This window comes from Gopherus evgoodei, chromosome 1, assembly GCF_007399415.2.
Source record: "Gopherus evgoodei ecotype Sinaloan lineage chromosome 1, rGopEvg1_v1.p, whole genome shotgun sequence".
Classification (NCBI taxonomy): Eukaryota; Metazoa; Chordata; order Testudines; family Testudinidae; genus Gopherus; species Gopherus evgoodei.
In genome coordinates, this window is record NC_044322.1 from 11,576,597 (window position 1) to 11,601,626 (window position 25,030).

The window sequence follows — 25,030 nt, forward strand, 5'->3', positions numbered from 1 at the left end:
TGAATCAGAATATCCCATAGCTCAGTAATTTGAACATGTGTCTGATAGATCCCTGTTCAAATCTTTTGCCCCCCTCTTGCTGTGCGGGAAAATCAAACCTCACTCTCCCACATCCCAAGTGAGTCCTCTAACCACTGAGCAAGAAATTATAAGGCAGGCACCTCCACTTCCAGCCATTTTGTGTGATATGCAACTTATGTTTAACTCATTATCACAAGAAATTATATAGGGGCTTAAACCACTGGACTGCAGAAGAAATTGCTAGTTGCTTGTGAGTTGCTAGCAGAGATAGGCACTTCCGTGCAACCTGGATGAAGGATCCAGCCTTGGGACTTAAGGAACATACATCTCTTAACAGCATCTCTCATTGGCTAGTTTAGGCAGTTTCCCACCTACTGTGGTAGCTTCTGTGGTTCACATATTTCTCTTCCCCCCATGCATTGTTTATGGAGCCTAGGCACCTAACTCAGGCCTTATCACAATACTAGTCCCATGATTTTTTTCTAGGCACCTATCAGGTGTTGTGACAATGAGCATCACAAAGCCTAAGTCCTTTTGGGAATCTAGTTTTAAGTCTTAAAAGCACTTCAAAGACCTATATATAGAACAGTGAAGTATTTATTCTCTCATCATATATTAAGAGGTCTGTGATACTAGTGACTGCTCCGATGTCCTTCCACCTTTATTTAAAAACAAACAAACAAACACATTTTTAGCACTGAAATAGTGATAGCTGAAAACAGAACATCACCTTTACTTACCACATCAACTGCTAACTTAGGTTTTGACATTCCACTCTAAATAAGGGCTGGAGTCCTCTTCCAGGCTAACTGAAGAACTAGACGTCTGTTTGCAAATTCCCAAATCCCAGATTAGATTATAAAACTTGGTGCAGGGGGACTCTGGTATCTGGTACTAACATTAGGGTATTTTAGGGAAGGAATCATCTCCTTCCAAGTAGTGAGGACAAGCATCATGAGTTTAAAAAAAAAAGACTGTTTGGCACAGTCCCTCATCTGTGTAACTAGTTTACATACTAGCATCTTCAAGGATGTGAACATATCAGGTTAGATGAACCTGTGCTCTACTAGTGCAGAACCACCAGACATCATAAATGCCTTTTCTTTAGGGCAGTATACTGGAGACATTCACATTGTGTGGATACACCTAATCCCATATCTAACATTTTTTTAATTTTCTTTTTTGTTTTGTAACAAGTGATGCGAAATCATGCAACAGCAATAAAGAAACCCAATATTTCCAACAGCATTGTACTTTTATTGGGATTATGACAACTCTGTCTCAGAAGAATTGGCTACCATTTGTAGCTATCATTCTCCAAGATGGTTAAGGATAGACAGAATGCTGGAAGATACTTGGGAGGTAGGGGAATAAAATGGGGAAAATTAGTGCAGCAAAAATAGACACAAATCAGATAGTGGCGTCATTAGAAGTATCGGATCTTCATATAAGATTTCAGCACCGGGCTTCACAAATGTGTCTGGCAAAAAAACTGACCAGCATACGAATTCCACACTGTATATTAGTTTTACTCCTCATTTGTACAGATGGCCCTCCAGGTCCAAAGATATCCAGAAAGAGATTTTAATGCAGAAATATAAAAAAGTATTTTATTTACATTTTCCATAGTACATGATTATAATTATGTTCTCTTCTATACAGCAGTGATCCCTTATTATAAGTAGCCATACTGGTTTCTGGCAAAATCTCTCATTAACAAGGAAACCATACACATTCTCTTCAGAGAAGTAATCTGGACATTTTAAATGGACAATTTTAATACAATATTCTTTTCAATTAAATTTCACAATTTATTCAGGCAAGTGGCATCTCACCATGTGCTGTGCAACATTTCAAAGAGCTATTCTGATCAGAGGGACAATAGTTGACAGTACAGAGATGCTGAAAACCAGCAGACAACATGGAGATGAACGGTACACAGTACCATTGCCTTTTCAAAATGTGCATGATCTTAGAAGACAACTCCCCCTAGTGCTGGATAATCCTCCTGAAGGATTTACTTGGAATTGGTCCCAATGCTGCTTTATTCTGCCTTCTGTCTGACAGTTACTTATTCAGTTAAGACAGAGACATACAGTTTGAGCCAAGCATATGTGATGCCTAGAGCACAGTATACAGAAGTAAGCAACAAAGGGATAAAAGGGAACTTCAGATTCCAAGGTGTCAAAGGAAACACAATTTCACAAAAGATTTCCAGAGGCACTAGTGCAATGAGGTAGATAGTTTCCAACCAGTTAAGCAGAGGCCCCTCTCTTCTGTGGGGAAAGGAAAAAAAAAAAAAAAAGATAGTAAACGTTATTTCAGTTCAGTTTTCCCTCCTTTTCAGTGAACATTAGGCATGTTGCCCTTGTCAAGTCTTTGTCTTGCCTATCTGCTATGCACCAAGTCACAACATGTTTTTAAACAGCACAATAAGCCAGGCAGTGAGAACTTCAAATATAGCCACCTACTAAAATGCAGTGCCTGATAGCATATAATTAGCATAATATAAAAACTAATTTATTTATAATTCTGGATTATAAAACTCGAATACAAGATTCCATGTTTTAGCATCTTTGAATCTAGACCATAAATCGCATCCGTAATTATTTCACTTCACTTTGCCCCCACACCAATCCTGCCAATATAAATGAGCCATGAGACCTTCCATAGCTTTTGATGCACATTCACTGCATAACAGTTCTTCCACATTCAGGTAGTGGACATGTCAGGTCATTATTTCTGGCTGTATATTTCTAGATATTGTCAGATCATCATAACTGAAAGAGCTTTAAGATGATTCATAATTCCTACACAAAAAGACAGATATTTCCACTGTAAATGTTCTTTAAAATATATTTCTTACTACAGGTAAACCTTTATTTGGGGAGGAGGTCTCTGAGGACACCATCCTTCTTGAACATATCCAGGTTTCAGATGATCAGGGGCATCAACCCCACAAAGCTCAAATTAAACTCTACCAGAGGCCCTAAGGGTATGTCTACATCTAAAATTTTGCAGCGCTGGTTGTTACAGCTGTATTAGTACAGCTGTATAGGGCCAGCGCTGCAGAGTGGCCACACTTACAGCAACCAGCGCTGCAAGTGGTGTTAGATGTGGCCATACTGCAGCGCTGTTGGGCGGCTTCAAGGGGGGTTCGGGGAACGCGAGAGCAAACCGGGGAAGGAGACCAGCTTCGCCGCAGTTTGCTCTCGCGTTCCCCGAACAAGCAGGTCTCCTTCCCTGCGGTTTGCAGGGTGGTTCGGGGAACGCGAGAGCAAACCGCGGCAAAACTGGTCTCCTTCCCCGGTTTGCTCTCGCGTTCCCCGAACCTCCGTGCAAGCAGGTCTCCTTCCCTGCGGTTTGCAGGGTGGTTCGGGGAACGCGAGAGCAAACTGGGGAAGGAGACCAGTTTCGCCGCGGTTTGCTCTCGCGTTCCCCGAACCACCCTGCAAACCGCAGGGAAGGAGACCTGCTTGCTCGGGGAACGCGAGAGCAAACCGGGGAAGGAGACCAGCTTGATTACCAGAGGCTTCCTCAGGTATGCTGGGATACCTGCTTATTCCACGGAGGTCAAGAAAAGCGCTGGTAAGTGTCTACACTTGATTACCAGCGCTGGATCACCAGCGCTGGATCCTCTACACCTGAGACAAAACGGGAGTACGGCCAGCGCTGCAAACAGGGAGTTGCAGCGCTGGTGATGCCCTGCAGATGTGTACACCTCCTAAGTTGCAGCGCTGTAACCCCCTCACCAGCGCTGCAACTTTGTGATGTAGACAAGCCCTAAATTGTATAGGCACAGAACTTCAGCCCTGAAGAGCTTTGCAAAAGTGGATATTCAGTCAGTACTGTCCTAGAGGGCATACAAACCATCAATTAACTGCAGCTCAGAAAGAATCAAGGCTGCTGTGCTCTGTTGAAAAAGTTCACCTCTGGCAACAAGCCCAGTTTTGTATCTCCATACCCCTACAAATGCTAATTCATCCCATCTGCTAAGGGGATTTCATTAGAACTAAGCATTGTCATTGAGATTATAGCAGTTGCCTCATCTGAAGAGGGTCCCTTGCTACCTAAGACACTACTTCCCCCACAAATCACAGCTTTCCCCTTGGGCCAGAGACTGAATGAAACCTCTTCTCTTCAAAGCATTTGAAAAAAAACAAAAACAAAACAAAAAAACCCCAAATAAGAACAGAAGAAAGCCTGGCAGAACATTCAAAGGGTAGAAACCAAAGAGCAGGATGGAGAACTGATTGTGTAGAAAAAGCAGATTCTTCTGTTTTCTACAGCCCATGTACATCCCTAGACAATACAGAGCAGTAGTCCTCAACGTTTTCCATGTGGCAGGCGAGGACTGTGGCCACTGGACAAGCAGCTGCTGAGAAGCGGCAACTTCAAGAAGCGATGCCGCCGAAGGGCAGTGTCATCAAGAGGTGTTACAATTGCTAAGAGATATGTTAGTGGCCTGGGAGTTACTCTACAGTGGGGAATTCAAGAAGTTAACGTTGATCTCTCTCTGCTGGTATTTGTCAAAAAATTCAGTACTTTGACAAATTACACCTTATTGTTAATAAAGTACCACCTCTATTATGCATCTTTTAACACAGACAAGTTTATGAAAATTTATGCAAATTCAGTGGTGATGAAAGCTGCCATATGACAGCTTTGGAGACTGAAATCCTCTAGCTATATAACAGGTATGTCTTAGAAAGGGTATTACAATTTTGTACCCTGACCCCGATGTGGACGGACTGTTTCCAGGGCCAAGTGGATAGTTCTGTGCCCATTCAAACTTTGGCTTCTCTTGCAATAGGAGTGTCAAATGTTTTTAATGTGGACACCTGCCTAATGGAATTGAACTGACACCTCACATTTTGGCCATTACTGACTTGGATTTGAACTGGTGGTATTTCAGTTCCAACCTCCTAAACCATCCAGTCCCACCACTACATACAATACAGTCCCCTCCAGTAATACAAAAAGAGTGTTTCAATAGCCTAAACATAAAATATTTGTAAAAGCAGCAAAGAATCCTGTGGCACCTTATAGACTAACAGACGTTTTGGAGCATTAGCTTTTGTGGGTGAATACCCACTTCGTCAGATGCATGTAGTGGAAATTTCCAGGGGCAGGTATATATATATATGCAGGCAAGCTAGAGATAATGAGGTAGTTCAATCAGGGAGGATGAGGCCCTGTTCTAGCAGTTGAGGTGTGAAAACCAAGGGAGGGGAAACTGGTTTTGTAATTGGCAAGCCATTCACAGTCTTTGTGACACAAATCAGATATTAGGAATGGCAATATACAAAAACCTGTAGGAGAACACTTCAACCTCCCTGGCCACACTATAGCAGACCTTAAGGTGGCCATCCTGCAGCAAAAAAACTTCAGGACCAGACTTCAAAGAGAAACTGCTGAGCTTCAGTTCATCTGCAAATTTGACACCATCAGCTCAGGATTAAACAAAGACTGTGAATGGCTTGCCAATTACAAAACCAGTTTCTCCTCCCTTGGTTTTCACACCTCAACTGCTAGAACAGGGCCTCATCCTCCCTGATTGAACTACCTCATTATCTCTAGCTTGCCTGCATATATATATACCTGCCCCTGGAAATTTCCACTACATGCATCTGACGAAGTGGGTATTCACCCACGAAAGCTAATGCTCCAAAACGTCTGTTAGTCTATAAGGTGCCACAGGATTCTTTGCTGCTTTTACAGATCCAGACTAACACGGCTACCCCTCTGATACATAAAATATTTGTTTACTTATTACCTGAACAGAGCCCTCAGCGAAGAGAAGCTATAAACTGTGAACAGCAGCATGAGCAGAATTTTAGTTGTGATTTCTGAAATAAAGAACATTTTTAAAAATTGAACCAACTTGCAATGCTGTTGCTTATTATTTTATAAGTTACAGCATCCTTAAATTACAGATACAATAATTTAAAATGCTTAGTACTAACATTTGAATTGTTTATTAAAGGTAATAAGAATCATTCTCTCTAAAGGGGAGTAGCAGAAGTCCCATTTCTTGGAACATTTAAAATTAGACTGGTGGATGTACTATTTGTTAAGAAACAAATCTGCATAGGCAGCATGATGATCAGTGTCTTCATACTGAATCATTAGTTTCAATGATTAGTGCAATATATATTAGAACTATATAATGTAGCGGATTGATACGTAGATCCTGTCCTGTTTGACTAAGAAAAAACAAGTATACTGGGAAAACAAACTATATACCCACCTGCCTCCCCGCCATAAAACCAAGAGTACCCAATTATCAGATTAACTAAGTAAAAAGGATGTAAAAGGCAATGTAATAGCAGATGGAAGTAAGAGTACAAAGGAAATTTCTCACTTCTCAGCACAGCAACATCTCTATTTTAAAGAGCAGCATCACCAGACATGAAAGGAAGTCCAAATCCAGACACCCTCCCAGTAGAAGGACGCTTATCATTATGTGGAAACTTGAAGGCATAGAACCTCTGGAATGTAGCAGACCAAGGAGGGGATAGCGAAGACAGGCTACATGATTCTATGAGAATTTTCCATATCCGTCTTTATTCAAATACTGTAGTAGTTTGATCACTGAATTTTTTGCCCATTGAACTAATTCCTCATTTCTCTTGAGGCTTGGAGACTTTAGATTTGAGGAAAGATCACACTTGTTCAGGGTAGATAAAAATCCATGATTTTTAAAAAAGATAAATCAGATTTGATTTAAATTGAATTTTTTAATTTAAATTAAATACAGGTTTAATCTTGGAAAAATAAATCTATTTCAAATTAAACTTGAAACAGATAACTTGCATTAAGACCTAAACTTATTATTTTTACAATTATTTAAATTAAATACAAAAATATTAAAAAAGTATATGTTTGCAGTCATGGCTTAAAGAAAGTTAAAAAACTGGATCAGAGTTTAATGAAGTGATAAACCAGCTTTTGACAGCAGTAGCCTCTTCTGCAGTTGCAGAGAGAATATTTTCATTTTACTTTCTTCAACTAGTTCAGTCCAATGACTAGTTCATTCATAGTTAAGAAACCAATCAGGAGTTGAAAAAAGCAGGAAAGCTCATTTTACTCTTCCAATCTATGAATAAAAACGGGGGTGAGAGGATGAGATCTATTAGTTTGAAAATTGTTTCTGGTCACCATGTCCTTCAAAAACAGGTAACACTACCTTTGCTTAATGAATCAGTAAGGTTTAAATGTAAAAAATGTTTTGATAAACTTTGATATTTTTTTCTCATGTATCCAGTACATTTAAGATGCTGGTTCTGAGCATTTTTAATTGCATTTCCATCCAAACAGAGCTTGATGCAAATCACAAATAAAAAATTAATCTAGTAAATAAATGCATCATTCTCCATTTTCTAACATACTAAAAAATAAGAATCTGAATACATGTAAGATAAGCTATATAATTGCTTAAATAAATGTGTATTGATATAGTGTATCCTCCTGGTTAGCCAAAAGCACCAAATGTATTGTAAAGGCTATACTGAGTTGCAAATCAACATGTTTTAATGGCTATCAACAAATGAGAATAAACCTTTCTTTAGGAAAATAATTAAAAAGTACAAACATTATTTACAGGAATGATTCCTACTTGCTGATTTAAGTCAGCAATTTAAATCATCCATCCTGCACTTGTGTGCACAGCCCAAACCCTCAACTTTGCTCTTTAGTGTGTTTCTGTTACTGCCCCAAACCCAGTATCTCCTCCTTCCAGGGCACCTTTCTGAAAGTGGCTTTTGGACACACAGTATAATGCCCAACACTGTGTACTTAGAGGGTTTCTAGCAGCAGAGCTATCACTGAAAAAATGGAAATAAAAATAAATCAAAGTGGGGAGGGGAGAAAGATGGAGGAGATGCATAGGACCTTACCTGGTGGCGTAAACAGCAATGGAAAGAGTGAAAAATGCCCTGTAGTTGTCAGAATCAGATAAATGCCAGCACGTTTTGGACTCTCCACAGCCAACAAGCTAAAATACAAGAACTTTGATTTACCTTTTGCCTCTTAAAAACCAAGCCTAATTTTACCAAAATACACAAGTCATAGTTGACAGACTGAAAACAGCTGCACAAGCAGTTACTGCTGCACTAGTGGTGGAGGAAGTAAAATGGTACCTAGCAGGGGCCACTCCTTACACTTGGTAACCCCTAGACTCAAACCTGTGTAAGGGAGACATGCTCCCCTACAGAACCCATACTGGCTCTTTCCCCCAAGCCATATGGATTTGGGGAAATAAACAGCAGGAAACTGCCAGCCAGAGACTGAAGCTGCTGAGTAGCTGCATAAAGTAGTTCAAGGACGGACAGTCAGGCACTGATGTCAGACTTCACTCACTGTTCTTTTCCATGCCAAGTAGATGTTCATGCCAATCTCCTCCTGCCCTTTCCTGTGTTTTTCCAGTTACGGAATCCCCACCTAACACAACCTTACTAAACGGATTTAAACTAGGGCTGTCAAGCGATTAAAAAAATTAATCACGATTAATCATGTAATTACAAAAATTGTGATTAATCACACTTAAAAATAATAGAATACCATTTATTTAAATATTTGTGGATGTCTTCTACATTTCCACATATATTGATTTCAATTATACCACAGAATACAAAGTGTACAGTACTTAAATTATATTTATTTTTGATTACAAGTATTTGCATTGTAAACAAAAAAAATAAGTATTTTTCAATTCACCTAATACATGTACTGTAGTGCAAACTCTTTCTACATTTGTAAGTTCAGCTTTCATGATAATTATATACAAAAAACATTGCACTGAAAAAACAAAACAATGTAAAATTTTAGAACCTGCAAGTCCACTCAGTCCTACTTCTTGTTCAGCCAATCCTCAGAAAAACAAAGTTCGTTTACATTTGCAGAAAATAATACTGCCCACTTCTTGTTTACAGATGTCACCTGAAAGTTGTAGCTGGTGTCACAAGATATTTACATGCCAGATGTGCTAAAGATTCATATGTCCGTTCATGCTTCAACCACCATTCCAGGGGGACATGCGTCCATGCTGATGACGGGTTCTGCCTGATAACAATCCAAAGCAGTGCAGACTGACATGTTCATTTTCATTATTTGAGTCAGATCTCACCAGCAGAAGGTTGATTTTCTTTTTTGGTGGTTTGGGTTCTGTAGTTTCAGAGTGTTTCTCTTTTAAGACTTCTGAAAGCATGCTCAACACTTCATCCCACTCAGATTTTGGAAGGCACTTCAGATTCTTAAACCTTGGGTCAAGTGCTGTAGCTATCTTTAGAAACTTCACATTGGTACCTTCTTTGCATTTTGTCAAATCTGCAGTGAAAGTGTTCTTAAAATGAACATGTGCTGGGTCATCATCCAAGACTGTTATAACATGAAATATATGGCAGAATGTGGATAAAACGGAGCTGGAGACATACAATTCTCTGAAGGAGTTCAGTCACAAATTTAATTTAACTTTTTTTTTTTTTTTTTTTAAAGTGTCATCAGCATGGCAAGCATGTCCTCTGGAATGGTGGCTGAAGCATGAAGAGGCATACAAATGTTTAGCATATTTGGCACATAAATACCTTGCAATGCTGCTACAGAAGTGCCATGCAAATGCCTGTTCTCACTTTCTGGTGACATTGTAAATAAGGAGAGAGGAGCATTATCTCCGGTAAATGCAAACAAACTTGTTTGTCTTAGCGATTGGTTGAACAAGAAGTAGGACTAAGTGGACTTATAGGCTCCAAAGTTTTACATCGTTTTGCTTCTGAGTTCAGTTATGTAACAAAAAAAAAAATCTATATTTGTAAGTTGCACTTTCATGATAAAGAGACTGCACTACAGTACTTGTATGAGGTGAATTGAAAAATATTTTTTATAATTTTTACAGTGCAAATGTTTATAATCAAAAATATACTTTGATTTCAATTACAACACAATATATGAAAATGTAGAAAAGCATCCAAAATATTTAATACATTTCAAATAGTATTCTATTGTTTAACAGGGCAATTAAAATTACAATGTATTGCGATTTTATAAAATCATGATTAAATATTGTGAATTAAATCGCATGAGTTAACTGCGATTGACAGCCATAATTTAAACAGAACCAAAAAAATGAGGAACTAACCTGAAGTTTGCAGCCATCACGTTGTTCACTCTGCTCGTATGTTCTATCCTTCTCCCCTACCCTTTATCTTGTCTATTTAGTTGTAAGCTCTTTGGGGCTCAGATTGTCTCTGTCTGTACAGTGCCTAGCACAGTGGGGCCCTGATCCCAACTGGCCTCAAGGCAATATCCTAACAAACAAAATAGTGGTAAATAGCAAACTGCTGTTTCATCTGTCAAGTGACAGTGAGGCTCAGAGGCCAAAAGATAGGCCTTCACAAATATAGCATACTACAAAGTGAATCTCAAATCTTAGCTATTTAAAGAGAAGATCTGCTTAATCAACTACTAATGCCTATGGATAGGGATCCCTGTATTGCATAACTATAAAATCCACTTCAGACCATAGAACTGTGCTGCAGAATCTAAACTTGTCTTAAAAAATGAATTTTCAAGTCCTGTTTGAAAAGCAAACCTTGATGTAAGTGTAATCCAATGCCGTGATGCATATCTGAATTTGCAGGCAGCCTGAAACAATAGCTCAGAAGTGTGAGCTATCCCAGTCATCTTAATGCATTAATTCTAAAACCTGAAGGTGACAGGCTAAATGTTAATTTTGTTCCTGGTCACACTTATTCAGTAATCCTAAATCACTGACCAGGCCTTCTTGGATACCAGAAGTCCCAAATATCCCTGTATCCAGCTACCAAGACTTCCCCATAACCGTTTCTATTATGCAGGTATGTATGAATATAAAAATATGTAGCATTCAATGAATGTTATGTTGCGGCTATAGTACTGATTTTCAGATTAAATCCAATTAAAAGCTCCATTTTAAGTTTAATGGAAACTGCACAGGATTTCCCAGCTGAATGCATAAGATTGCTACTGAATTTAGGCTCAGTTTGCCAGCTAACATGGCTTTTGGCAACCTGGTTAATTTTTTGTATTACCCTACTACACAAAGTTTACTAAGTATCTGAAGCTAAACAAGTTAATTTATTGTCACACTATGTACAATACACATGCCCCAAATGTTCAAATGGAAAGATAGATAGGAAAGCATGTAGTAGTTCTATCTGGGAGTCATGACTCCTGGATTCTACTCCTGCTACGCTCTTGACTTAAGTAATTTGTTGAAAGCAACATAACAGTTTCTTTGTGCTTCTATGCCCATTTGTAAAGTTAGTACAATACTTATCTCAAAGGGCTATTGTGAGGATAAGCTACCATTAGTAAAGCATGATGAAATCTTTGGATAAAAGGTTTTCCATGAATACAAGGTACCTTTTAAAAGATGAATTGCTAGGAGCACCTGAAGAGAAATGCTGCTTTTTAGAGCAGATGTGTGTTATTTTGCACCACTGAACAGTTAATATGTTCCACCTCAGAGGGGGCTATATTTAAGGGGTGGATGAAGTGATTCTTATATGTAAAGTGAATTAGGATGCTTCAGTATGAGAGGTTTTACATATGATATGAATTCTCTGAAATATCATACTGAAAACCAAGTGACAATCCTCCTTTGAAAAGCTCCTCAATCATAGCCTGCAACCAGATGAATCTGAGGAACTACCACTTGACAAGTCACTTACCTCAAAGGAAGAATAGCGAGGAGTATTGCTTTTTCATGCACATGCCAGCCAAACATGAATGAGCTCAGTGCACAAAGTATCAGGCACTGAAGAAAGCCTCTGGGCCCTTGGGGTTTAAACCAAAGACAGAAAACAGACGGCTAGAAACAACAGGCAAAAATAAGACTTCAGTGTAAAAATTCACAATCCTGTATATAAGCTATTGCCCATATGAAGCTTTATGATGTTATTACTGAAATACACAAATGAGCATCCAGCTCCTGCTTTTACCACAGCACCGCTTTGTAGCATCCCAGGAAGGTACATATTTCTGGTGTGTATATGTAGTGCTGATGGAAGGTGTCAGATAGATAGCACGGAGATTGAAGTCTTCCATCTATATAACAGGAACATGGGCAGCAAAAATGCAGACTTCACTCACACTGCCAAATGAATGGTGTTTTTCTGATTGTGGGGAACTGCCTTTGGGAATTTAACTGGAACCACCAACCCACTTCACATAAGTGAACATCTAATGGCTGTTTAGTATCCTTTGGCCACCAATATCCTGACTGATGATCTAAGATATCTACATCCAATTTCCAGTCACCTGAGCCTTCTGCTCCTCACTCCATTAAAAAAGGTGGGAAGTTGAAAAGTGAGGGATCAACTCTATTATTCCTGGCTCCAGATAATAATATTAGGAGCTCTGTAACTTTTCCAAACAGCTCTGCCAGTGCATCTCACTCCAGTCTTGATATATCCCTTGAATTTTACTCAAATCACTATCTACAGAATTACTTCCAGCTCAGTAAGCAAAATGGTTTTGACCAGAGTCCCTGCTATAGGTCTGTCTGTCTCTGGAATTCTCTATAGTTGACATAGACCATGGCTTCTAGGAATACTCAGAGAATGCTCTGTTATGCAAAATTATTACTGCCTCTCTTTTCCAATACTAAGATACCTAGTTCAAGAGCAAAAATATAAGTAAGTATCAGGTACATTTACGTTATTCAATTAAGGGAAAAGGGAACACGGAAATTAAACACATCAAAGATTATCATTTTTTTTGAAGTTACCAATATGGAGATGAAGGTACAAATTAGTGTTGCTAGTGGAGTCACTGATGGAAGGACAGTGTGCTGGAATTCTTGAACCAATCCACCTGTCATTGAGGCTTTAGAAATCTTTTCAGGATCAAGGAATTTATATTTTATACCTGCAAGTGAACATAACGTTTGTCAAATAGCATAGGCACATTTTCAGCTATAGATACACACTTAATTTTTATGAAAAGTGTATAATACGTATATATTCATATATAAATCAATATAAACGACAATTATGTGAACACAAAGATATGGCAGAGATTTCACACAAGTTTCAATAATCAAGCTATTCTTCTACAGCAATTGGGAACCTACTGCTATGCAACGCATAGAGCTGAAAAGCAAATGATTAAATTAATCTTAAAAACAAGCAACAAAATTTCATTCATTACATGAATTCAGAAAGGGAATTTGAGTCCCACAGGGGGCATTATATGCAAGTAAGCACTGAAAATACAAAACTAGTTTACTGTACCAACAACTGCTAATGTTTTGTCCACTGCATTGTACAAAGCCCAAAAATTAGGGGCCCAATAAGCATGGCAGAGGCCTCTCTTGAAAGGGAAAAGACGTGAAATGACTTGAGGTAGTTGGCCCTGTAGGGAACAAAAAGAATATAAGAGGACCCTTATTTAGAGATTCTTCACAATTTTTTTTTAACTGTTCAACTTTGTTTCTAAGGGCTTGTGTACACTACCGTTTATGGCAATATAACTTACGTCACTCAGGGGTGTGAAAAAGCCACCCCGAGTGACAAGTTACATCGACTTAAGTGCTGTCCACCAGCACTAAGTTGGCAGGAGACACTCTCCTGTAGACATAGCTTCCACCTCTTGTTAAGGTGGAGTAATTATGCTGATGGGAGAGTGCTCTCCCGTTGGCATAGCATGTCTTCACCAGACGTGCTGCAGCTATGCCGATGTGGCACAGTAGTATAGACTAGCCCTAAAAGAAAGGTTAGAGGGCTAGGGAATAAGGAGACATTACCAGTACTGCAAAGGGTCCCAATGAAAGAGCAGAAACAAGGCAGACAATCAATCCCAGCAAAGTTATGCGAAGAAAGCTGAAGCTGCTCCATTTGAGGGATCCATCTACAGAAAATTAACATTCATATTAACAGATATTTGGGGATGTAGAAGAGGAATAGGAAGTAAACAAATTGACTTTAGTAGTAAAGAAACTAGTATTAGTATCACCCTTTAAGTGAATATTTTCAGTCAGTAAGTAGTATTTTGTCCAACAACTAGGTTTACAAATCTCAAAGTTATACCCATTTCTCAACAGCTAGAGAGCTCTAATTTGCTAGTTTATTATTTGTATTATAACACCTAGGAGTCTCAGTCTTGGACCAGGATCCCGCTGTACTAGGCACTGTACAAACATAGAACAAAAAGACAGCCCCTGGCCCAAAGAACTTACAGGCTAAACATAAGACAAACAGATGGATACAGACAAAGAAGTAAAAGGACACAATGACACAATTCTGTCAGTGTGATAGTCAGTGATCTGAGCACACCAGCAGCTCAACCACTGTCAAGTCTTCTCTAGTCTTCAGAGCAAAAGTAGAGTTTTAAGGAGGGTTTTGAAGGTGGATAATGAGGTAGCTTTGTAAATGTTTAAAGGGAGTTTTCCACAGCCATGGGAGAAAGCACAACGGTGCTTGTTTGACCTTTAATAAGTGGGTTATGGAGGATGGCATGATTGGCTCACTGGAGGTCGGAGTCTGCTTTTCAATAATGAATGAGGGAAGATAGATAGGGTGGGGATATATTGTGACGGCCCTTGAAAGTGAAGACTAGTAGCTTACGTTTGATACGAAGGGATGAAAGATCGATAGTGAAGGGAGGAAAAGAGAGGGGTGACATGATCAAAACAACAGACTAGGAAAATTATCCTTGCACCAGCATTCTGAATGGCTATCAGCAAGACAAGACTGCATTTGTCAAGACCAGAGAAAAGGATATTCAACAACATGATGAAAGATGGTATCTTGAATGGAGAGAGTTTGATCTAGCAAGTCTCTCTCATTTCTAACTATTTTGACATCAGTCTAACAGTAATTTTGAAAATGTAGCGATGATGCTCGTTTTGCTTTTCCAATAACAAATGTTATCCAGTTTTATAACAGATTGTGAAATACACAGATTTGCTATATTTATATAACATCTTAGGCATCTATGGTTTAGAATGAGAATGCCATTACTTTCAGCTTAGAATGCTTACATTTTTTACACACCACTTATGAAATACTGTGCTCTAATTGCTGCCACTTTATGAGCATGCTTCTTCAACAGAATAGAGGGAAGAAAGATAGCCCTTAGCAATATTTTGTGCAGTGGTCCTCAACACGGTGCCTGCAGGCGCCATGGAGCCCGCCAGAGCATGTATGGGCACCCGACTAGTGACAAGGTGTGAAAAGTGGTGCCGCAGCCCCGCGCCTGCTGGGGACAAATGTTCTCTGTCCCCGGCAGGCGCGGGGCTGCAGCTTCTCTTTGCACTGCCCAGCGCAAGCTGGTCTCATTTTCGTTCACTGGAACGACCTACCAGGTTTAGTAGTATCATGGTAGCGCAGATGTAGGCTGTCTCATGAGCATGTTGTTGGTTCCAACCTCTTATCACTCGTGTATCGTTACTTTTTTTTCTCCTTGCACCTGTGCACGCAGTGGGATGTCAGTGACCTGTGTTTCTCTATATTATGTGAGTATTCTTTCGCTGCACTGATACTGCTGTTTTCTCGTGCTTTGTGATTTATTATTTTAACATTTTGCCCCAAAATGAGTGGTTCAAATAAAAAACATGTATTATTTCAACACAGAGGGGAAGAATCCTATAGTTTTATTGAAAATAAAGGGAAATGCGTTTGCTTATTGTGTGGTGGTACTGTTGCAGTGCCGAAAAAACAATGTTGAACACCATTTCCAAACTAATCACAGCTCTTTTGACATTAACCATCCACTTAAATCTGAGTTGAGAAAGAAGAAAAATCAATCAACTCAAATCAAACCAATCTGCCCAGCAATCTGTTTTCACTAGACAAGTGGTAAAGTCTAAAAGTGCTAATCTTGCTTCCTTTAAAATTGCTCATCTGCTCGCAAAGAAGAAAAAACCCTTTCAAGATGGTGAATTGTTGAAGGAAGCATTTTTGATTGGTGCTGATTGCCTGTTTCAAGGATTTTCTAACAAGCATGAGATTTTGTCGGCAACACATGGCTTGCAGTTATCAGATAACAGTTACGAGGAGGATACATGCAATTTCAGGCAACATGTAAACTCAGCTAAAGGATGACTTGGAAATATGTGATTGGTTTTCACTGCAGTTCTATGAGTCGACAGATGTATTGGATCCAGCGCAGTTGGCAGTTATGGTGAGGATGGTATTTAGTGACTTCACCGTAAAAGAAGAGTTACTAAAGGGTGAACAAAGGGTGAGGACATATATAATTTATTCAAATCATACTCAAGATCAATTATGCCACTACATACACTGTCTGCGATCACCACTGATGGGGCATCGACAATGATGGGCAGCGCCAATGGATTCATTGCACTCTGCAAGAAGAATGAATCCTTTCCGAACTTTGTCTTATCATTGCATTATCCACCAAGAAGCTTTGTGTGTCAAAGTTCTCTCTTTTCAACACGTCATGAATGTCGTTATTAAAATAAACAACTCTATTTGAGCGAAACCTTTGCAACACCGACTTTTTAAGGCCCTGTTGGAAGATGTTGATGATAAACAGTCTGATCTTATCTTGCACACAGAAGTGCAATGGCAGAGCAAAGGTAAAGTTCTTGCATGTTTTTTAAGCCTAATTGAAGAGATCAAAGAATTTCTGAAGTCCACAAATCAGAACTTTGAGCAACTACTAGACTCCAGCTGGTTAATGGACTTGGCTTTCCTTGCCGACATTATTGACAAATTGAACATTTTAAATCTTGAGCTCCAGGGAAAAGACAAACATGTGGCTCAAATGATAGGTTCCGTAAAATCATTCAAAGCAAAACTGATCTTGTGGATGTCACACATGAAGACAAAGTCTCTTGTACATTTCCCACATATGAAGAAAATGGTATGTGACAGTGATTTTAACCCATCACCATTTGTTATCCACATTCAAACATTTCTAGAACAATTTGAAAAGATTTCAACACTTCACCATCACTGAGCCTGTAGTTGCCTTTCTTGTGAATTCTTTTACTTGCCAAATAGAAGTAATAGAAATGGCTACATCAATTGCGAGTCTCATTCAAGTCAGAACAGAAGAAGTGGAACTGGAGATTTTGGACTTCAAAATGATATTGTTCTAAAACCCTGCGCAACAGATGAAAACTTTTGGAATCTGGTTGACCGAAAAAAAGTTTCCTGCCTTAAAAAAATTGTAGCATACAAAATAAAATCTTATTCTGGTTCCACTTATCTATGCAAAGTTCCGTTTTCAACAACGAACATCATAAAATCAAAATACAGATCTTGGCTTATAGATGCCCATCTTGACGATTGCTTACAAATGGGAATATCATCCTACTCTCTCAACTATGAAATATTGGCTGAAGAAATGCAGTGCCAAAAATCACAGATTTTAGTAGAAAGCCACATGAATTAATGATACCTATTTTTCCATTAAGTGCTGATTAGCACGTATGATTAACTTGTGTTTAGCTTTTTTCATATTTGTTTATTGAAATCCAAATACAAATAACAATACAAAGAATTTTTTAAATTAACTATAATTGCCTATCTATGTTAAGGTAAGTGCACCACTATCTTAATATAATGCCACCCGATATAACATGAATTTGGATATAACGCGGTAAAGCAGTGCTTGGGCGGGGGCAGCTGCACACTCCGGTGGATCAAAGCAAGTTCAATATAACACAGTTTCACCTATAACATGGTAAGATTTTTTGGCTCCCAAGGACAGCATTATATCGAGGTAGAAGTGTATAATAAACATATTTTGGACCAGCAGTTCAACAATGTTTTACTTTTTTAAAATAAATAAGATAAAAACTGTTTATGATATTTATTTAGTAAAAGCTTCTCAATTTTCCTTACAGGTAGATAAAAAAGAGCAAATTCACATGGTAAGATGAAAGAGTAATTGCCGAATAATTTAATTAATACCTTTTACATGTAAAATTACCTTTTTTATCTTATGGATTCACATATGTAATATTAAATATGATATTTTTGTATTATTTAATGTACAAATGCAAAATAAGCCTTGAAAAACTGCTGGCGCCCGCCACACACTTCTGAAAACATGAATGTGCTATTGGCCACAAAAAGGTTAGGGACCACTGATTTAGTATATGCATGAGGAAAAGGACACATTGCCATGATAAATTCAAATGGACCATTATTTCAAAGTAGGTCTTAGCAGGAAAAATTAAATTCAATCTACCTACATCTATTCTTTCTGATACCTAACTTGAACTTCATGGTCATTGACTTTATTCTGGTAATACAACATAAATGTCATTTTGCCAGTGAAATATAAATATCTATGACCGTTAGTTTGAGACCGGTGTCAGAATATCTCCTTTTAAACATTTAGACTGTACTTTTTACCAAACTGGTTCTAAATATGCTATTCGATGGAAACAAGAAGTCTGCAGTAGTTTTGCTGGTAAAACAGCTCCAAGTACACAAGGCATGTTGTGTATTGACATGGATGTAATCACTTCTGACTGGCTTATTCACTTTTCATTCCTTCTTCTTTCTTCTGAATTTACAGACATCCGCAAAATACGATTAGCCTGTAGATGCCTTAACTCTCCTAGCCCGTTGCTTTCAACTATAAGCCCCATTAACTTGAGGAATTCTGGAGATTAAAGTGAAGAACATTCTTTGCAAGACTTATATCATTGTACTTGCTGTTCACTATGCATGAAGCACTCACCCTATTCCGATCTGTGTAGCCAGTACCGCCTCATTTAGGTCTTGAAAACTCACCACTTTCTGATGCCTGGTTTATATTTCATCTCCTGGATCTTTTTTCACCTTATTTTCATTTGCACAAGGAAATAAGATGCCAGGATATAAAATCATATTGCTTCTAACCTTGTCTCTTACCCCATCCCCTCTCTATTATTTGTAACCTTCATTTGTTGTATAGTATTTAAACTGTAGATGATCTTCTCTTTGGTGCATGGACCCGTGTCTTTCCTTTTCTTCTCAAAAAGATCTAGCATATCTTTGGGCACTATAAAGTGAACAGTAATCCACAGAAATAGGGTTTGAAGGGACCAGCTGAGTCATCTAGCCCAGTGGTTCTCAACCTTTTTTCATTTGCAGACCCCTAAAAACATCAAATGGTGGTGTGGACCCCTTTGGAAATCTTACACATAGACTTCAGACCCCCAGAGATCCATGGACCACTGGCTGAAAACCACTGTTCTATGATAACGACAACCTTTCGCGGACGCCTTAGACATAGTCTGCAGACCCCCCTGGGTCCATGGACTACCACTGATCTAGCCATCCTACATCTCTCCAGAATAGGTTTCTATAGCACTCAAATTGTTCTAAAGACTCAAGTCAAGCCAAGACTTTGAAGTACGGAAATGACTTGTGAGAAAGAGAAGCTTGTTCAAGAGCAACTTTAAAAACAGTCTCCAATAAAGTACTTTAAGTCAAAGCTTCTATTTCATTTGGATTCACTGAATAAATGTGGACTTATCACTACCTCATCACCATACTGCTTCATGCCAAGATAATATGTCAGACTTACAAAAGAGAATTTCAAGGACAGTAATGACAAGTTAGCACTGAATGTAAATGTCATGTCTTTCTACACCTCCTGGGCCCTCTTCTCACATATCATTAATACAAAACACATTAAGGAAGGATCAGTAACTTACCTGCCCTATTTGCAGTGAAACAATAGGATCGTAGCAAATATACACAATATGCTGGAGCTACATAGATGTAGATGTGTTTGAAATGCAGGAGAACAGCAAAAAGAAGAGCACCCTCCAAATGCCTTTTCTAAATGGAAAAACAAGTTATAGAGATGGAAACCCCACGAGAGCTGCATTTAAACTAATTCTACCTTAACACTAGCAGTTTCAAAGACGGACTTCCTCCATTGCCTAAAGCATCAAAACATTTCATGTATGAATGCAGGGATGGGTATTTTTCCCATTTTCCTAGAACAAACAACTAGGCCAGAGCAGAATAGATTCAGGAAACAAGATAATTTCTTGACCGTAAGGGGTGTTTGGAGCCCAGTGGATCTCTCATATCTCCCCAGCCTCAGAGATTAACCCCCTTCCTCAGTGTAATCTTTCCTGCCAAAAGACTGGTAGCTCCCTCCAAAATAGGTGAGTTCTCTCAAGCAACAACTAGGAAGAAGTTGTGCATTTAAACAGCAATACATGGAGCTCATTCCCTCACAGGGGGGCAGATATGGTGTCTCCACAGCACAGCTAATATTTTATGGCCAAGTGAACTGAAAACCAGAACAAACACTAAGAGATCCAGTTCTAGTGGGCAGCAGTTCAGAACTGCTCTCACTTATTACAATAGGAGCAGGCCCATGATTAAGGTTAAAAGTCTTGTCACGGGACAACAAAACCATGGCAACTTGATTTTATGGTTACCTGAAATAAGCGAGCAACAGAAAGAAGCATCAATCCAAATAAAAAGCCATTGTACTGAAAGTGAATATCTGAACTTGTGTCAAGGAAGAAATTTTTTACCGTCAGTTTGCTTGGGCAGAATTAGAAGTCCACACTCAGCAAACAGATCAAATAGAACTATAATCAAGGAAACATTCCTAAATTATTACTCCAAGTTGTCAATAAAATTACCTTTTTGTTATCCATTCTAATTAGAAAATATAAAAGCTGCAGAGCTTAACCTCACTAAGAAATTCTTGGTTACATGCAGGTAATATAGCAAAGTGTTACATGTATTATGGAACTCAACAAAAAACACTACAAACAAAGCTATTATGCTAAATGGATTCAATTATACTCCGCTATCCTCTTCCATCACCAGTTTCACTTGATGAAAAATTCCCCCTTTTTGCTGAAATTTTAAATACTAGTCTCTTACCAGAAGTGACTTAAATGTTTGAAGTACACATATTCAGGTGTTTGAGTTGCCAATGGAGGGGGCTGTGGTGAAAACTGTCACAAATGGTTATTTTCTGCTGTAAAAATAATTGCTGCCATGCTCCTTCTATATTTCCCTCACTACACATATAACTGAAAAAATGGTAATGGCATGCTGGAAACTTGGCATGGAAATACACCTCACTAATGAGTACATATTCATGGTGAAGGATGGAAAATATCACTTTAATATAAAGTCATGGATGTTCAAAAATTGCTGCTAAAAATATAATGACAGAGTTCATACTTCTTGAAGTGCACTGGATTTTCAAGCAGCTCCTGAAGTGCTCATTTTTTAAATGTATATTAACTGCCACTAACAAGTACTTCGAGCTAGATCAGTGCACATTTTGCCAAGACTGACTGATGCTAACTAACAGATCTAGCAAGCATTATCATTTTCTACTTTCTCCTTTCTTTTAAATGAAATGTTGAAAATTAAAGGCAAAGAAAGTTCATTCAAGTTCTAGGTTGCACACTAACAAATCAAAGTAAAAAAAGAGTCTGCTAGGCTGGCTGCCCCAGAGTCGTGGACCCTCTGAACCCTGGAGAAGTTTGTGAAACACTTCAGGTTTGCCAAATCAGTAAATTCCGACCAGCTCTAGTTGTAATCCAACTCTTTGGAGCTATATAATCACGATCAGAGAACTTTTACAAATTAACTTTGAATATATTGTTACAATGAAACTTTATTCAGCTGAGACCTCCTTGAAACCCAAACAGTAACATACATATTGCAATCAAGAGTAATATTAGTTCTGACTAAGATATTAGATACTGCCAGTGGTTTTTGTATATATTGTATTTGATTTGTTTAAAGTCTTGCTAGATTTTGACAACTAACTGAAAGGATACGATCCACAATTAATAAGCCAAAGTTCCATAAGAGCAGAACAGCAAGAACAAACATTGGTTTTTCCAGAAGTTCTTTTCCAGGTCGTTTCCCATTCACATATTTGCAGCATCTGAATGAAGGAAATCAAACAGTAATACAGATTTATTTATTTTAGCACCAATTCATATTATTAACACGGAAGCTGATCTCTTCAGGGAAGTTCTGCCATATGCCAGTTATAAAAAAATTGCTGTCACTTTTAGTAATTCATTCAAATTATCAAAGAAAAAAATAATTTACAATGACTTATACTGTATAACTGGAAATATGTTTTTAAAAAAATAAACTGTTCCTATTTTAGGAAAAATTGATTTTTTTAAACACAAAACTCTGAAGGTCTGATTAATTTCCCAAGAAGAAAGTATCAAACAGACTTCAGAAAATTATAGGTTAAGAATAATAATTTTAGAAGATTTTTTCCTTGTCTACATTACAACCATAATCTTATTATTATTGAATCAAGGAATTTTTAAAATCTAATTTGTTTTTTGCATTCTCTCACCTTGGAGAAGGAAAATATAATAGCATAACTTTTATTTACTTTACAGTCAGTAAGTTTCATTACCAGGTTCTCATGCATTAGCACACTACAGTGTTTGGAATGCAACATGCAAGGTAGTATTTATTTTAAAGTTACTTCTATTGGACTTTAAAAAAAATACAGAATCTATGACCATACAACAACACTCCACTTAGTATGAGTAAGACTTTGCTATTTCTAAATCACTTTGGTAGGCAACAGGTTTTTCTTCAAAATACATGCGCTCTCTCCACACCCCCAATGTGAGAGATTACACATACTCTTTGCTCTCCTCCAAATCCATGGTACATTTAAATATGCTATAAACTTTTATTAAGACTGCTTAACTAATTGCCAATAAAAAGTTAAATTAGGAAGACAAGACCAACAGAAAAGAATGGTTTAATATGTGACAAGATGTCAAAATTACATGAATGAGATTCTTTCATGTTTAGAATCATAAGAGGGTGAAAAATGACTTTGGTCATCCAGTCTGAGCTTTGAATTCCTTCGGAATTCTTAAACTACCAAGTACATTACATATGAGAGAAAGCAGCAAAGAGTCCTGTGGCACCTTATAGACTAACGTGCATCTGACAAAGTGGGTATTCACCCACGAAAGCTCATGCTCCAATACATCTGTTAGTCTATAAGGTGCCGCAGGACTCTTTGCTGCTTTTATAGATCCAGACTAACACGGCTACCCCTCAGATATGAGAGAAAGTAACTAATGTCTAAAATAAATGTAATTGTGCCCACAACCTTAGACTCCCCAGATAAAAGAGGAAATAAGGTCTTTTATCTTAGCTACACCCCCTGTCCCCCACTGTTCCTTTAATAGGTTTAGCCAACAGTGTTCTTTCCACACATTTACAAGTCTGTGTGATTACCACCTGCCCATTTCTGAAAACTCAATACTTTAAACAGACACCCCACTGTCCCCAAAAAACAGAACACTGAAACTTACTCATGGGCTGCATACACAAAGAGAATATCTGTAAAGATGACAGAAAGTCTTTGGAAGAAGACTGTTGCCTGACTGGAGTAGTTCAAATTTTGGATAACCAGCATTTCCTGGTCAAAGTATTTGGCAACATGTGAAAGTGCATATTCTAACCAAGCAAAGAACGGAGGATAATCCAAGGTCCACTCAGAAGTTGCCTAAAAACAAAATAAGATTTACCAATTTACAACTGAAGATCAAGACAACTGCTCATAGAGATTTATATACAGAAAAGTTTGTCATATGGGATTAATTGGTATGTTCACTCCAGTAGCCAGTATAGAACAAAGGCTAATACCTTTGATTTCAATCCTACTTTACAACGGAACTGAGCAATTGTACAATGCTGAAAATGACTTCAGCAGCTCTGCTATGACATAGTAGCGTTTATGGAGGAAGTGGAAGTCTTTTGGTGTTGGCAATGGGTAGCTATGGCAGATTTTGCATTTTTTTTTTTAACAACTGACTGATAATATCATTGTTTATTTTTAAGCATTTTTTCAATTTTTATCAATTTAAATAATAAATTATTGGAGCGGGGTGGGCAGACAATCTAGCAACAGTAGGCATTGACATTCAAAAAGTTAAAGCTTTATAACTTTAAAACACAAGTTATCAACATCACGTCAAAACATACAAAGTAAATATCCTTAAAACAAACTCTAATAAGTTCTCAAGCAGCATTTTCTTATTTTGCTTACTTGTAAATTTTGATCATCATCGATACTACAGTGAAGGCAGTATAAGAATCTATAACAGAACTAAACAGCTCTCTCTTCACAAGTATGCCAATTATTTTTCTGATGTGGACTGATGTCCACTGTGAACTGCTTCATTCAGGTTCTTTCATACTGTTCCTGTCTCTGTTACTCTTGCTTTGTATCACTTAAATCTACGCATTTTAGTAATAACCTTATTCTTAGTTTGACTACAAGCCATCTTAGGGTATATGTCAAAATGATGCGTGTCTCCTCAGCTAAGCTAACAGACTGGCATAGCAGGGAGCTGACGCAGTTTAAGTTTCAGTAAAGCTCTCCCGAAATTTCTGAGACCGAGAGTAACACTGTGTCTTACGGTTCTGGGTGCCCTGAGGAGAAGATCACACTAACACAATGGGGTCCTGATCCATGATTGGTATCCTCGGGCATTACTGCAAAACAACCACCAACTACTGACCATCAGTATCCATGATGTATATTTTCTGTGAAGAAAGGACTTCATTCAGGATGTCAGACTGGTGTCTCTAATAAGCACAAAATTCACACACAATCAAAAAGCAAATGACCAGAACAAGAACTTACTTCATAGTACCACTGAGAGACTGGTAAATTGTGAGTGATGGCAAGCCAGTTTCTATGTACTTCAAAATCTGTGGAATGACTGCAAAGAATATGGACATTAATAATAAGGTATGTATGGATTTAAAGATTAAAAAATCTTTTTTGAAATATTCAACCATTTACAGCTACACAGAAAAGAATCAGAAAGAAACTATTTGTGTTGCTAGTCCAGTGGATTTAGCTGCATCAGAACCATAGTGTAATTAGGCAATTCTTAAAAAGCAGCCTGAGTAGTAACTATAAGAGAGCATGAATCAACTTGGTTCTGACAAATTGCTAACAAACAGGAATATTAGGATCCAGTTATAGCTCTCAGTTTTGCTTGGCATCAGGG

General features: G+C 38.1%; 1 protein-coding gene across 1 annotated transcript in view; it reads right to left on the reverse strand.

The window, feature by feature from the left end:
* Positions 1 to 1,617: 1,617 nt before the first annotated feature.
* Positions 1,618 to 25,030, reverse strand: part of ALG8 (ALG8 alpha-1,3-glucosyltransferase) — a 28,865-nt gene continuing 5,452 nt past the window's right edge. The window contains exons 2-13 of the mRNA XM_030558193.1: positions 24,658 to 24,736; positions 23,321 to 23,514; positions 21,794 to 21,903; positions 20,423 to 20,490; positions 19,682 to 19,808; positions 13,805 to 13,908; positions 13,293 to 13,413; positions 12,788 to 12,927; positions 11,730 to 11,869; positions 7,920 to 8,017; positions 5,798 to 5,870; positions 1,618 to 2,297 (exon numbers count right to left, since the gene is read on the reverse strand). Of these exons, the coding sequence (XP_030414053.1) occupies positions 2,093 to 2,297; positions 5,798 to 5,870; positions 7,920 to 8,017; positions 11,730 to 11,869; positions 12,788 to 12,927; positions 13,293 to 13,413; positions 13,805 to 13,908; positions 19,682 to 19,808; positions 20,423 to 20,490; positions 21,794 to 21,903; positions 23,321 to 23,514; positions 24,658 to 24,736 (1,459 nt within the window). The 3' untranslated portion in view covers positions 1,618 to 2,092. The remainder of the gene's footprint in view (positions 2,298 to 5,797; positions 5,871 to 7,919; positions 8,018 to 11,729; positions 11,870 to 12,787; positions 12,928 to 13,292; positions 13,414 to 13,804; positions 13,909 to 19,681; positions 19,809 to 20,422; positions 20,491 to 21,793; positions 21,904 to 23,320; positions 23,515 to 24,657; positions 24,737 to 25,030) is intronic.